At 48.5% G+C, this 13,275-nt stretch overlaps 1 protein-coding gene across 1 annotated transcript; it reads right to left on the bottom strand.

Moving 5' to 3' along the window:
* Window positions 1-1,140: 1,140 nt before the first annotated feature.
* SIX4 (SIX homeobox 4) lies at window positions 1,141-13,013 on the bottom strand. The gene is made up of 3 exons (XM_075503800.1): window positions 11,895-13,013; window positions 9,502-10,190; window positions 1,141-7,033 (listed from the first exon to the last, which is right to left on the bottom strand). The coding sequence occupies exons 1-3, from the start codon at window positions 12,758-12,760 to the stop codon at window positions 6,237-6,239; spliced, it is 2,352 nt and encodes a 783-aa protein (XP_075359915.1). The 5' UTR covers window positions 12,761-13,013; the 3' UTR covers window positions 1,141-6,236.
* Between the last annotated feature and the right edge of the window lie 262 nt (window positions 13,014-13,275).

Below are 13,275 nucleotides of genomic sequence, written 5' to 3'. Positions count from 1 at the left end.
CGCGCGCCGCTTCTGGGAAGGAAAAGGAGTTGGGTAACAAGGCAATTGTCTCTCTGTACCTTAGGGCTGCTCCCGGGTAACTGGATTTACTTTGGCAGCTGCAGAGCGCGAGGCGGCTCAGCCCCAGGCAGAGAGGGAAGAGATGCTCCCAGGGCTGGGAGGAGGCTCGCTGCTCTTTGCCACTGGGACTGCAGTCAGCAGCACTGCGTGGAACGAGCGGGACGCGGCTGCGATAAACGGGAAAGACGGAGGAATGGTGAATAACGGTAAGGAAAGCTAATGTCTTAGTGATTAAAAATATAATAGGTATATACAACTGGATCTGAGTATTTAAAAAAATTAATCTCACAGACCTCATGTGGCCTAGATACAATTTGAGGGCTGAAAGGGTGTTTTCCTGCTGGCATGCGCGGGCTGTTAAGTATCTCTAATGTACATATAGCTTCAGTGAGGGAAACTATTTCCCCTGTACAAGTTTTTCTGCTTGAACTTACTGTCATTCGTTTTGGCATCAAAACTGTAACTAGGCAATCCTCGTACTTGGAGCACAGATCTAAAGTAATATGGTAATGTGTTTAAATCCTTTAATATCAAGGGAACATAAATTTCAGGCTGTTCTCAAAAGTCTGCCAAAACCAGGTCTGATACCAAGTGCAACATTTTAGAGAAAAAGTTCAACAAACACAGATTTAGCAAATAGGAATTTACCTACCCAAAAAGAAACCCTGACATAGAAAGCATTCCAATGCCATGGGAGCTGCGAGTAAATACTGACTAGTCCTAACTAGTAGTTGGAAGTATATTTCAATAGTATCTATCTAATTATGGTATAAATTTGGTTTGAGACACAGATTTAATAGCTAGGTTTGATATGAAATAGAAGATTTATGGTTTTTAATTTAGTATTTTAGAAGCAAAGTTAGGGTCTGAGAAAACCCACTCAAGTCAACAGAAAGTCTCATTCTAGCTTAAGTAGGCTTTCGATCAATTCCCTGGTGAGCACAGGCATTCACAGTTGCCATCACGTTCACGATGAGTCATTAAAAGCAGAGTTTCTACTTTAGACTGCTTTCCTAACTCAAAATTCAAAGCCCTCATGTTATATCCAAATAGAAATATCTACACAAGGTGTGTATAAATATAAAGTTTATTCAGTATAGTGTTTAGAAAAATAAGTTCACATCATCTCAGAATACAAATAAAACACTTAATTGTCCAGGCACAAACCCCTATTACAGTACAACAAACATACATACTTTAGATCTCTTTGGTTGGGTAATTAAGCACAGATTATGTTTGATGATACACTCTGGGGCGGCATCATCTAACAGTGCAGTAAAGACTTTTGATTATTCCCTCCTCCAATGCGTACATTCCGCTTAAGTTTCGTATTTGTTGTAAGGCACAATAAACCCATATCGCAGAAATAACTGGTTAGTTCTGGACAAACAGTACATGCAGCAAAAGAACAAACATCCTCTGAATGTGAATCCTGAAAGTCAGAAGATTCACCCCACCCCTTCCTTGAGTTCAGAAATGTAAGAAGCTAGTTTTAAATTATATGAAACATACAAGTAAGGTATAAAATATCCTTCAATAACTGCTAGGAGATACAGGAAGACTTCAGGTCTCCTTGGTTGTAAAATGTCATTACTTTTGTTTCCAGAGTTACAAAATCACTGTACTTTTTATGATTTGAGATGGTTCTCGACCAAAAGCACGAGGTGGTTCATGGCGCCAGGAGCCCTGCACATGCAGTTCATACGAAACTGAAGGGATGCACTCTCTTGGTTGTTCATCTGCCCTTGCTAAGAAAAGTACAGAGGCACTGGAAATCTACGTACGGGAAATGCTCCTGTGCACACGGGGCCAAATTCTGCCCTGCTTAATTCAACTGAAAATAGTTATTGAGGTGATTTTGTAGGATATGAAATCAGAATCCCTCCATTATTATCATTAATCTCAGATTGATAGTAATAACAATAAAGATGGTTCCAGCCTTACTTCTGGGTAAAGCAGCTTTCTGAATGCGTCTTCCTGAATCCACAGGCAGGGTAAAGCAGTAAATGGAAAGAGGTATATGCTTCGATAGACTGTGACCATCTGATTATAACTGTCTGAGTGTCAGCCTTGTGCACTGGTTCACGTTGCCACCGTATACCGGGCCAAATCCGTCCCTGACCCAACTCCAGTGAAATGAATGGACCATATTCTCGGCTGGTGTGAAAGGACATTAAAGTCAATAGAACTGTGCTAGTTTAGCCCAGCCGAGGACCTGGCCGATAGATGTCCGTGATTTACGTGGCTGAAATGTTCTTTTAGGTAAGACCACAGGAATAATGCTGCAAATAGTCCAGACAGAGCATTCAATTTAATATATTTCTGGTTCTCTGCAAAACTCTGCACAAAACAGAGGCAGCTTTAATTAAAAGTAGTAAAGAACAAAGGGTTTTTAACATCATGCTTTGTAGGAATTTGCTTAAACTTGAAGTGTATTTTTCAAAGCTGAGTCTGGGACCAGAAAAGTAGTAGAATTTGGCAATGTTTCCTGTAAGATTTCCAGTGGACTTACAAGTTACAAACATATGTGAAGTTGAAACGATCCTTTATTCTCATCCATAACAGAGAGGGAGGGAGAAGGAACACGTATGCCAGATAGACATACCTTTCATTTAAACAACAGAATGTGATAATAAGGACTGTCTGTGGGGCTTGGACACTCACTGCCATTCACGTGTGAGAGACATGAGCATCCATATCCGCTAAACACCGTGTAAAATCCTCAGTTTGGGAACCAGTGGAGCAATGCCTTATTTACAGCAGCCGAAGATCCGGCCCCAGAAGTTTTTCAGGGCTTTGTGTACTGTCTATTTAGAGCAGTTAGCCTGCTTGCTTGAGGGCCACATAATAAAAACTGACCCTTATTTTACAGTAGGAGTAAAACTACTATTTAAATATCTATTTTAAAAACACTGTACCGTGCAATGAGTCTTTATATTGTGCATATGTACCTGCAGAAAACATGAGGTTATAACTATGTTATCTGGAGGGAATGACACTTATTTTCAATGGGAGAAAGAAAGAGTAAAACATAATAATAAAATAAGTTACTTGGTATCTGGAAGACTAGAATAGATTAATCTTACTTTGTCCCAAACCACTGCTTTTATGTACATCCTCTGCTCCCACTGAAAAGTGGGAAGTCTCCTATTAGAAGTACCAGACAGTCCAAGATACACGCCACTGTAACAACATACACAGTTTTCACGTCAACTGTGCTGCAAAGCCATGGAATTCAGAGCCTCAGTAACACAACAAATGCAAAGGAGGAAAAATTAAAAAAAAAAAAAAAAGTAACAGGTACTGGCATAACACCACAGTCTTTTCAGTTACAAGATCTGATCGCGTCAACAACTGGGAGTGCTCTGAAATACTCTCTAGCTTGCCTCCAAATACAGTCTGAGCTTCACAGACGAAATGTTAAGCCCCAGACAACTCCTTCAGAGCCACGCACATGTTCTCCATTAATATGACAAGATACAAGGTCCTTCTAATTTTCAAAATGGTTGAACAAATTCATGCAAAGCAGATACAGCTACTGTTATTGTCATCATCATCTTGGTTTTATGGGTGAAGAAGAGGTGGGAAGCAGATTGCTCGTGCTGGAGCCCAGCAAAGAGATAAACAAGCAGAGCAGAGAGGAGAACTCTGGACTATCCGATTCCCTGCTCACGTGGAGATCCCCTGAATGTCAAGGGAAGCTGTGCCAGGGGAACATATAGCTCCATCTTCTGCTTGTGATAATCTCCACTTTAAAGCGCTTGCCTTAAACACCCTTGTTGCTTGGGAGCACGTGGGGACAGCCAACTGCTTATGGGCTGCTTCTGTTTGCAGAGCATCAGTGACTTGGTACAGCTGCGAAGTGCACACTTTGCACACTTGCTCTTCCCCTTCCCTGCACGTTTTCCCTGCAGCCCTAAAGACTCTGGCTCGCAGTGCGGACTCCAGTGCTTACCAACAGAGCTCAGCTTCGAGGTTCCACAGAATACCTTGCAAAATATGCTGTATTCAATATAGTGCAAAACAATAGCGAGGATGCCTATGCCATGCTCACGGCGCACAGAAAAAACCTTCATTCCTCAAAGGCTTTCCACAGAACCAGTTAACAACCAAGACAGAAACAGACTGGGATGTGCTACCTCTATTCTCTTTCCTTTCCTTTTTTGTGTCCTTTATAAGTGATCTTGTTTTGCCCTGAGCCTGATTCGGAGCCCAGAGAAGCTTATGAAAACATTTCCCATTGCCTTCCAAAGGCTTCGGACCAGGCCCCTGATGAGGATGAATACATGCTTTAGTTACTGTATATATTCACATTAGAATAAAAAATAACAAAACAAACCCACAAAGATTAACAGCATGTCATTTTTATACATCTGCATTATTATTATTTTAAAGCTTAAGGATGTGCTTTTCCTTGCTACAACTCCTCTGGAGGAAAGGAACCTGTTCCACCTGCCCAGAGCCCGCCTGCTTCTGCCGTCCCCGGCGCAGCACAAAGGGGCGAAGGGAGAAGAGACCCATCCCCAGCCAGGCAGAGACCACGGCTGCTCCCATGAGCCCTTCAGGCAGCTGCAGTTCCCACCATCAGCCCCCACGGTGCTTATTCTGGAAGGATATATAAATACACATTTAAGTGCACTCCTGGATGGGGGCCTGCTTGCTTGAACAGCAGCTGAAGTCCTCCCACACGGGCTATTTGGCCAATGGGTCCATGTAAACATGGGGCTCCCTTCCCTGGCCTGCCCATCCAACCTTTCCTGCTCATCTGCCTGAGGCTGGAGCCAAGACCTTTCCCTCGGCACGACAGCTCTGCCCAGGGTCCCTCTCTGGACTCCTCCTGCCCCGCTGACGTGGTGCGGAAGGACCTATCTTTGGCTCTCTGCACTGCTAGTGAGTGTCACCCACGATGACCGCAAGACTTGAAACTCTTCTTACTCGTGCAAGTAGGGGCACCGAAGTCAGCAGGTCTACTTGCAGAAGTAAGGCATCAGGATTTGGCCCTGAGGACGGATATTTGCAAATCAGTGTTTTTATTCCTCCTGCCACTGTGCTTTAGTAACAAAGATAAGGCCACTAGGAAGAAAGGCACGTGGAATTCTGTAAAAAATACACAAAAAGGTTCAACTAATTCGCAAATTACTAACAAAACAAAGAAAAAACCCCTGAACACAAAGACAGAGGGGGTAGAGACAGGGACCTCCTGGGTTTGTGAGACTGGGAGTTCATTTTCTAGTTTCAGTGTGATTAACATTTTACTTTTACAGTCTATTGCTTGAAAAACTACAAAAAAGTAAAACCTTGTCAGAAATAACTACGTTTACTTCCTGCTCAAACAATAAAAATAAATTAAACAGCCAGAAAACGTTTTCCTTTTCAATGCATTGTGTCTAAAGTGAAAGGGAACATAAACCATAAATAAAATCCATTGTACTAATTTAAAAAAAAGTCTCCTTTATAAGAACTGAAACAATATTTACATTCATACTGGAGAGAAAGCTTCTGAGTTGCATAATTAGAGTTTCAAATGATGCTTTTTCTGGTGCACTGACAAAATGCTAGCTGTAGCATTTAGAAACCTGTAAATGTTTGATGCGGGATTTTTGGTTTGAACGCAAGTCTGCTGGAAAAAAGCAAACACACCAGTAATAATATTATTTATGATTTTGTTTTGTTTCTTAACCTCAAACAACATAAAAGTAGCCGGTGAGGTATCGTCTAGAGTTCCTTAAAAATTTCTCAATGCCCATGGACTAGAAGTAAACAGCAAAAATGAGACTGCATTGTTTCTACCTTTTCAGAGCAAGATTTGTGTTTTCTATCTAAAGTTAGGAGTGTATACTTACTGTTGAGAGTATGTTGTACTATGGAGAGTCTAGTTAAATTAGCAGGGTAGTATCTCTTAGCCAAACCTGTACCCATTCGCTTGGTACTTGCCCTGGCGTTTCCGTTCTCCTTTAATCTGCTTAAAAGAGAATACTGCATGCAAACCAAATGTGGCAACCTAATTCCATTGCTGGAGATTCCTCTGTACATCGATTCAGACCATTTAAATGTTCTTCTGTTTTCTTTAAATGAAAAAAAAACCCGCCAAACAAAAAAAACCCACCCCGCTTGGTGCTTGCTAGGGCCTCAACAGGAGACTTATCTATTAAAACAGAAAGCAAGAAAAAAAAAAGTTACAAGTCTTGCATATCTTCATCCATCTGAACTGTCTGCAGTTTGGCAAGTTCTTTTTTGTCCGTTTCCAGTTCTTCACAAACCGTGTCAACCATGTTACTTATAACATACTTGGATTTTGAATCCAGCATCATTAAATTGCCAGTTGACTTACTCTCAGAATTAGGTAAGAAATTCTCTTTGACGTCAGGCACAGCTTGCAGAACTAACCTGTGCTCTCTGACAAAATCTTGATGTACTTGTGCAGAGGGGTGGCTGACACGGTCTCCGCTTGTAGAAACTATTTCTCCAAGCGCGGGCTGTGCTGTAGAAATGGACAACAGATCTTGACTGGTAATGAGGGAACAGTTCTGAAGGGTTGCATAGTTAGTGTTGCTGATAGATATCACAGTAGAGGTACTGGTGACAGGCGATGACATGGACTGGCTCTCCGAGATACCAGAGTTCAGTTCTGCAGCATTTAAAAGAGTCGGTGGTGTGAGGGAAAAATTATGTGAGGGCGTTACATTCACTAACGAGGAGGCCAGGGACTGCAGTCCTCCGCTGGATATATTTTCAGAAGCCATGTTAACATTTAGTTGCGTGTTCTGACTGACTGGCATCAACTGAGAAAACACAAGGCTTCTTTCCAGTCCTTCTTGCTTGACAGAGCCTACTGCCTGGCCTGAATTGGGAACTGTATAAACGACTGCACTTGGAGCGAGGGGGCTGAAGAAAACCTTTCCTTGCTGCACTGTTGAAGATTCAGTCGTAAAAGTTCCTCCATCAGATGTGCTGGGATTTACTGAAACATTACCTAGAGAAGGGGAAGCAAAAGAAAGGCAAACACAGATTATAGAGTGGTGTAGGCATTTTGTTAAGACGTTTTGGTCTTTTTTATGTTTGCAGTACACACATATGCTAGTACTTCATGCAAACAGAACAGGGTTGTTCGTAACAGGTGAGAGAAAATTTGGTATGAAGAAATAAAAGCCATTAATAGAAACTGCTTCTAGAAAGAAAAAAAAAAAGGTTTGGTATATTAGGTATCTTTCAGACTCTCATTAAGGGGCAAACAGTCCCTGGCCATGTGATTAAAATGAACGTGCTTTGGCCTTCGCTAGTTGCCACCACTCAATTTCTATCTAAGAATAGAAGCATGAAAAGCTATTAAAGATAGTTCAGTGACAGACTACAGCTTGTGGGTGGGAAACTGGAGGCACGTCATGAAATCCACTACTGCTGGGCACAACCTACCTGAGTCAACCCCTGCAGAGAAAGCATCAAAAACCAGTAACTCCTATCAGGTTAGCTAGGTAGTCCGTCAAGCATTCAGAGGTACTGCCTTTCACCTTGCTTCATCACGTATTTCTAAAAGCCTAACACTACCACGTCTACCACGCTGTGTAAAGCCACCCAGCAACTGTCTGCCCTCGCTGAAAGCCACGGCACTGCTTGCGTGATGTTGTAGCTAGCCAGAGCAAGAAGTGGTGGGCAGAGACGACCTGAAGTTGGTTTTACTGGACATGCCATATAACTTGTCATTATAATCATTTCTAAAATAAGATATACTGGCTCTTGGGACTGAGGAGAAACTTCAAACACCTCTCTTTCTCAAAAGCAGTTTAATTATAAGAGGCTACAGTTGGAGATACCTGAATTTTTTAGAACAGCACTGAAGATGCATTTCTAACCTGGGGAATACTTTAGCTACCTATTAATTTCCATTAATCAATGATGATTTTTTGGAAGAAGTTATTCATATGCATAAATTAGAAGAATAAAGCGAGGCAACTTGAAGTTACCTGGCAATAAGATATCATTTATTGTAGCTTACTTAAAATAGCCTGCAGCACACTTCACTTGGAATAGTCAGCTGGCTATCCATCCTTCTTGTGTTAAGAAAAACAAAAAGAAATCAAAGCAGCAAATACGGATCTTGTCTTTTCTTTGTACCAGACTAGACATACGGTGGATCACTCTCCAGTGGAAACTGGTGTTTTTAACAACGGGGAAAATGTTCAGAGAGTGGCTTACTGTGCATCTTAAGACTTCCAAATACAATAGTCCCACACTACTTAAGGGACAGAACTTTCTCACCTTTGCTGGCTGTCAGTTTATGCCTTGGAACATGTGGATTAAATGGCTTTTGTAATTACAGGCAATTCAGACAAATGTCTTTGCTTTTTCATCTTGGTTAAACTATGTACCCATAACTTCCAGTGACTGCAAGTGCCACATTTTAGGATCTTATAATTTTGCACCCATTTCAAATGTGTACAGCTTAGTGTTCCTCCCCCTATTACTTTAACAGCAAGAATAATTCACTCCCTATACACGCTTAATTCAAATAAGCTAACATGAGCACAGTTCGATTTTCATTATAGTACTTCAGGCTCCTGAAACTAGAGAGATTCATTCACATTTAATCATTTTCATAACCAAAGATACAGTGGCTAATGAGTAACAAAGCTGTTCAGTTGTGCTTTATAACTGACCTGCTTCAAAACAAGGATCCAGAACTAGGCTTGTGCTTCCTGGGATTCTTCCTGGCCGGCTGCAAGTTTCAGTCTATGGCATGTTAAGAAAAACTCTAAAGCAAACTCGGGGAGGAGCCTGCACACTTGGCACGTGAACCTGCGATGACATATTTCCCTTGGACTGAGGGCAGTTTTATCCAAATACCCTCGTGTTTTATATCTACAAGCTATTGCGTATTTCTATTGTTTCCCTGCAGTTTAATCTTTTGTAATTATAGGACAGAAAACGTACGAGTGTAACTGCTTGGTCTTGTTGGGTCTATAGTAATTTAGAATTTATTTTTATGAAATGCTTTGGTTAAAAAAACAAAAAACCAAAACAACCACCACAAGAACAACAACAGTAACAATTTCCAGCTGCTGCAGTTTTCATGTTTATGAACGTTCTCATTCAAAGAATTCAGTGGCAAATGGGGAATATTTTGAATTACTGAAACATGTAAAATTTACAGGTATTTGTGAAGACTAGTCTCAGACTTCTGAGAACAGCGTAAGATGAAATGGGGGTAAAATACCAGACCTTCTCTGCTCTTAGCAGAGGAGCTCAGCCTCATGTAACAGTCTGCCCATGAACGTAACCCATTATAAAGGAAGGCAAAAGGTATTATTTGAAGTACTGCGTGTGGCTGTGGCTGAGATACAATGCTGGTACCTCGGAGGAAAAATACCACGGCTTCCAAAATGCGAAATGTGCCCGATCCCAACTTTTTCTCGTACCTCTTACTGTAACAGACAAAACTTTTACCTTGTGAAGCTGCCACAGAAACGGGAGGCAGCTGCAGAGAAGAAAAACCAATGCTTCCGTTCAGCAGCTGGCCATTTGTTCCTGAATTGGGGATCTGGACAATGCCATACTGGTTTATTTGGACAGGAGCAGTAAAAGTAACTACGGAGCCTCCATCTTGGGAAGCGGCAGTTTGTACGCTTTCCCTTTTCACCTCTGAGCTCGGTATCAATCCCGGGAATGAGACCGGGATATTGCTGGGGCTGAAGGTGGCTGCTGCAGCATTGGGGACCGAAGCCTGAAGGAGTTTGAAGTCCTTAACATCTTCTGACGAAGACGACAGTATGTCAGTAATGGACACCCCGTTACTCACAACGCTCGACGTGGTTTTGGGCGAATTTAAGGTAACTGTCTGCGAAGCCCCCACGCTGAGTCCATTGAGAATGACACCGTTGGGTCCCTGAAGAAAAGAGCTACCATTGAGAAAGACGGGAGAGGTACTGGCAGGCACGAGGTTTCCATTCAACAAGACGCCAGATGAGCTCAAGGCTATTTTAGTGTTTCCGAGCTGCTGCATGTAGACAGGCTCCATGTGGCCGGGAAGGCTGAGGCTGGTAACGCCATCGGATGAGCTGGAGAGCGGATGGGGAGATAAATCCTCCTGCCCCTTACTGGATTCATCTTCTGTGCTAGGGTTGCCATCTGACTCACTATGGGAAAAGACGGAGAGATGACATTGCATTACCACGGCATGCCAGAGAGCTCTGCACCGAGGGGGACCCCTTGCTTTGATACAGTTTGTGAGAGTTTTCTGGAATAGTTTTTTCTGTGTTTTGCCTTTACAAGGCACTTTAAACGAATTTCAAGTCAAGGGAAGGTTTCTTAGAAAAGGACACATCAAACCAGCCGCTTGATGAGGAGAAACTTCAGAGACTGGGTTATGGACGTGTAAATAAATCCCCTCTCCCTGGCTATACGAGCCGGGCGACCGAAGGGGCCGCCTGGGGCCCCCCTCCGCCGGCCCAGGGTGCCCACACGTGCGAGACCGGCCGCAGCCATTTGGCAAATCGCTGGGCGGCAGCTGCGGGAGGTGGGAGCAGGCCGGGAAGAGCCGCCCGACCCTCCCGGCCTCCACATGCCACCCCCGGCCCGGGGGAAGGGGGGAGGCCCCGCCGGGGGCCGGGCCCGCGCTGTCCCCAGGTGCCGGCGGAGGCACCTCAGGCTGTGCCCGGCGCGGGGGGGTGGGGGGGACGGGACACGACACAGGCGGCCTTTGTGCCGCGCCCCGCGGGGCCGCCCCGGGCCGCCGCCGCCCCGGCCCGGCCGAGCCCCTCCGCCGGGAGCTGCGCCGGTTTTTTTGCTGACTGGCCCGCCCTCGACTGCATTTTTCGGTCGCTCCCTCCCTCCCCCCTCGGCCGCTCGCCCTTTGATGTGTCCCGCGGAGAGGGGGCCGCGGCGGCACAATCGCGCCCTTGGTTGAGAAATGCCTTGGGGCCCTCCGCCGGCCGCCGCTTTTTTCCCTCCTTTCCTCCCCCTCTCCCCGCTCTTTCGCCCCCCCTCCGCCTCTCCCCTCCCTTCCCGTCCCTGCCCCGGGAGGAAGGAGGGGGGCGGCAGCGGGGAGGTCACCTCCACCTGCCCGCCTCGCGGCGCCGAGCCCCCGCCGCGGCCCCTCCGCCCGCGGGGAGGGAGACACGGGGGGGGGGGGGGGGGGGGGGGGGGGCGAGGCAGAGCCCCGGGCCGGGCGCGGGCGGAGCGGGGCCGCGCGGGGGAGGCTCTCTCGCCCCGCGGGGAGCAAACGGCCGCGGGGCTGGAGGCGGAGGCCTGCGGCGGGCCGAGCCCGGCGGTGGCGGTGCCGCCGCTGAGGCCCGGCGCGGCCGGCCCCGCTCCCCCGCTGAAACCCGAGACCGGCCCGCTCCCGAGTCAGGTTTCAAAACAGAGCGAGCGGCGGGACCCCACACCCCCGCCCGTCCTCCGGCCGCCGTCAATGATTAACTCTGTCAGGCGCGACAATTAAATAAAAACAAGGGGGGGAACGAACAACACCCCCCCTCCCCTCCCGTCCCTGCCTCGCCGCCGGTGTCGGCGGGGCGCCCGGCGGCTCCCCCGGCCCGGGGAAGGGGTGGCGGCGCGGCCCGGGCGCGGCGGGAGAGGGGAGCGCGGGGAGGTGGAAGGGGGCGGCGGGGGCCGGGGCTGCGGCGGGGGCCGGGAAGTTTCCCCGCGCCGCCTCGCCGCGGCTCGCATGCCTGCGTGCCCGGACCGGGTGGGTGTGTGTTGGGAGTGAGGGAGCGGGGAGGGGGAAGGAGGGGAGGACGAGGCGCACCGAAGGTAAGCGCCATGTTTGCAAGGGAAGAAAGAGCCGGGAGAGGGAAGGCAGGCAGGCGGGAGAGGGGGCGGGGAGGAAAGTTTGCCCTCACCTTTTGGACTGGGTCTCGGAAGGGTTGCGGTCCCGCTGCCTGCGGTTCTTGAACCAGTTGCTGACCTGGGTGAGGGACAGCCCGGTGATCTTGGCCAGGTTGCGCTTCTCGGCCGGCGAGGGGTACCGGTTCTGCTTGTACAGTTCCTTCAGCGCGTTGCGGGACTTCTCCTTGAAGCAGTAGACCGTCTCCTCGCCGTCCCAGATCGTCCTGGGCAGAGGGTATTTCCTCCGCAGCCTGTACTTGTCCACCGCCCCCAGGGGTCTGCCCCGGGCTCGCTCCGCCTCGGTGTAGCGAGCCTTGTACCAGAGCTCCTGCAGGAGCGGGTGGTTGGAGGAGTCGAAGTTGTGGCTCTCCAGGATGCTGTAGAGCTCGGCGTAGATGCCCTGGTGGAAAGCCACCAGCGCCCGGGCTTTCATCAGGCTCTCGTTGCCACGTAGCAGATCGCTCGGGGGCAAAGACCACAGGAACCTGGCCAGGCGGTCCAGGTTCCCACCTTGCTGCAGCGCCTCGCAGACGCAGGCGACGTGGTCCGGGGAGAAAGCCAGGGGGGTCTGCGAGGAGGAGGAGGAAGAAGAAGAAGAAGACGAGGAGGAGGGAGAGGAGGCAGCGTGGTGATTCCTGGCCAGGAGTTCCGTGTGGAGCAGTACCTGGTCCGCGGCTCCCTCCTCCCCGGCGGCGGCGGAGCCTGCGTGCTCCATGGGGAACGGGGCCGCGGCGGGAGGGGGCGGCGGCGCGGGGTTGAGGGCTCCCGCCGCGGCCCCGTCGGGGGGCACCTTGCCGGCTTCAGAGAGGATTTCCATCACATTTTCCTGCTTGATCTCCACCGCGCTCGTGATCTCGTCCGTGGGGGAGGCAGAAGACATGTTTCGGTTTGTTTTCCTTTTTTTTTCTTTTTTTTTTTTTCCCTTCCCCCCGTCCCCTTCTCCTCCTCTCCCCCCTTCCTATCTCTCTGCAAAGTCCACTCCTCCTCCTCCTGCTCCTGCTCTCGGCCGGCTCTAGCCGATCAGGTTTCCTCCCGGCCACGCAATAACCATTAAAGATAGCTGCTATAGCAAAGTAGTGTAAACGGGCTCCTCTCCGCGGCTCCCCCCAACGTGACTCCCAGCCCCGCTGCAATACTATATGGCACCGCAGCCTGCTGGCCCGGCCGCGCCCGCCCATTGGCTGCGCCGCGCCGGGGGGGCGGGGGCTCCCGCGTCTCCAGGGCAACCGTCAATCAAGCGGCCCCGCTCCTCTCCGCTCCTCTCCCCCCTCCCCACCTCCACCTGGAGCGCGGCGCCCGCCGCAGGGACGCCCCCGCGGCCGGCAGGAGGGAGGCGGGGGCTCCCCTCACCTGCGCCGCCGCGAAGCGCCTTTCCCCGGCCGGGGAGGGAAGAAT

Source organism: Mycteria americana, chromosome 5 (genome assembly GCF_035582795.1).
Source record: "Mycteria americana isolate JAX WOST 10 ecotype Jacksonville Zoo and Gardens chromosome 5, USCA_MyAme_1.0, whole genome shotgun sequence".
NCBI classification, from domain to species: Eukaryota; Metazoa; Chordata; class Aves; order Ciconiiformes; family Ciconiidae; genus Mycteria; species Mycteria americana.
The sequence above is the reverse complement of the archived record's forward strand: the minus strand, read 5'-3'. Positions and strand labels throughout refer to the sequence as shown.

What these genes read in the sequence shown, in the direction of transcription:
- SIX4 (XM_075503800.1), bottom strand. Translation starts at nt 12,760, where the DNA reads ATGTCTTCTGCCTCCCCCACGGACGAGATCACGAGCGCGGTGGAGATC. An exon ending in TCCGAGACCCAGTCCAAAAG is followed by an intron (nt 10,191 to 11,894) that starts GTGAGGGCAAAC and finishes CTTTTCCCATAG; the next exon opens with TGAGTCAGATGGCAACCCTA. An exon ending in TTCTGTGGCAGCTTCACAAG is followed by an intron (nt 7,034 to 9,501) that starts GTAAAAGTTTTG and finishes CCCCTTCTCTAG; the next exon opens with GTAATGTTTCAGTAAATCCC.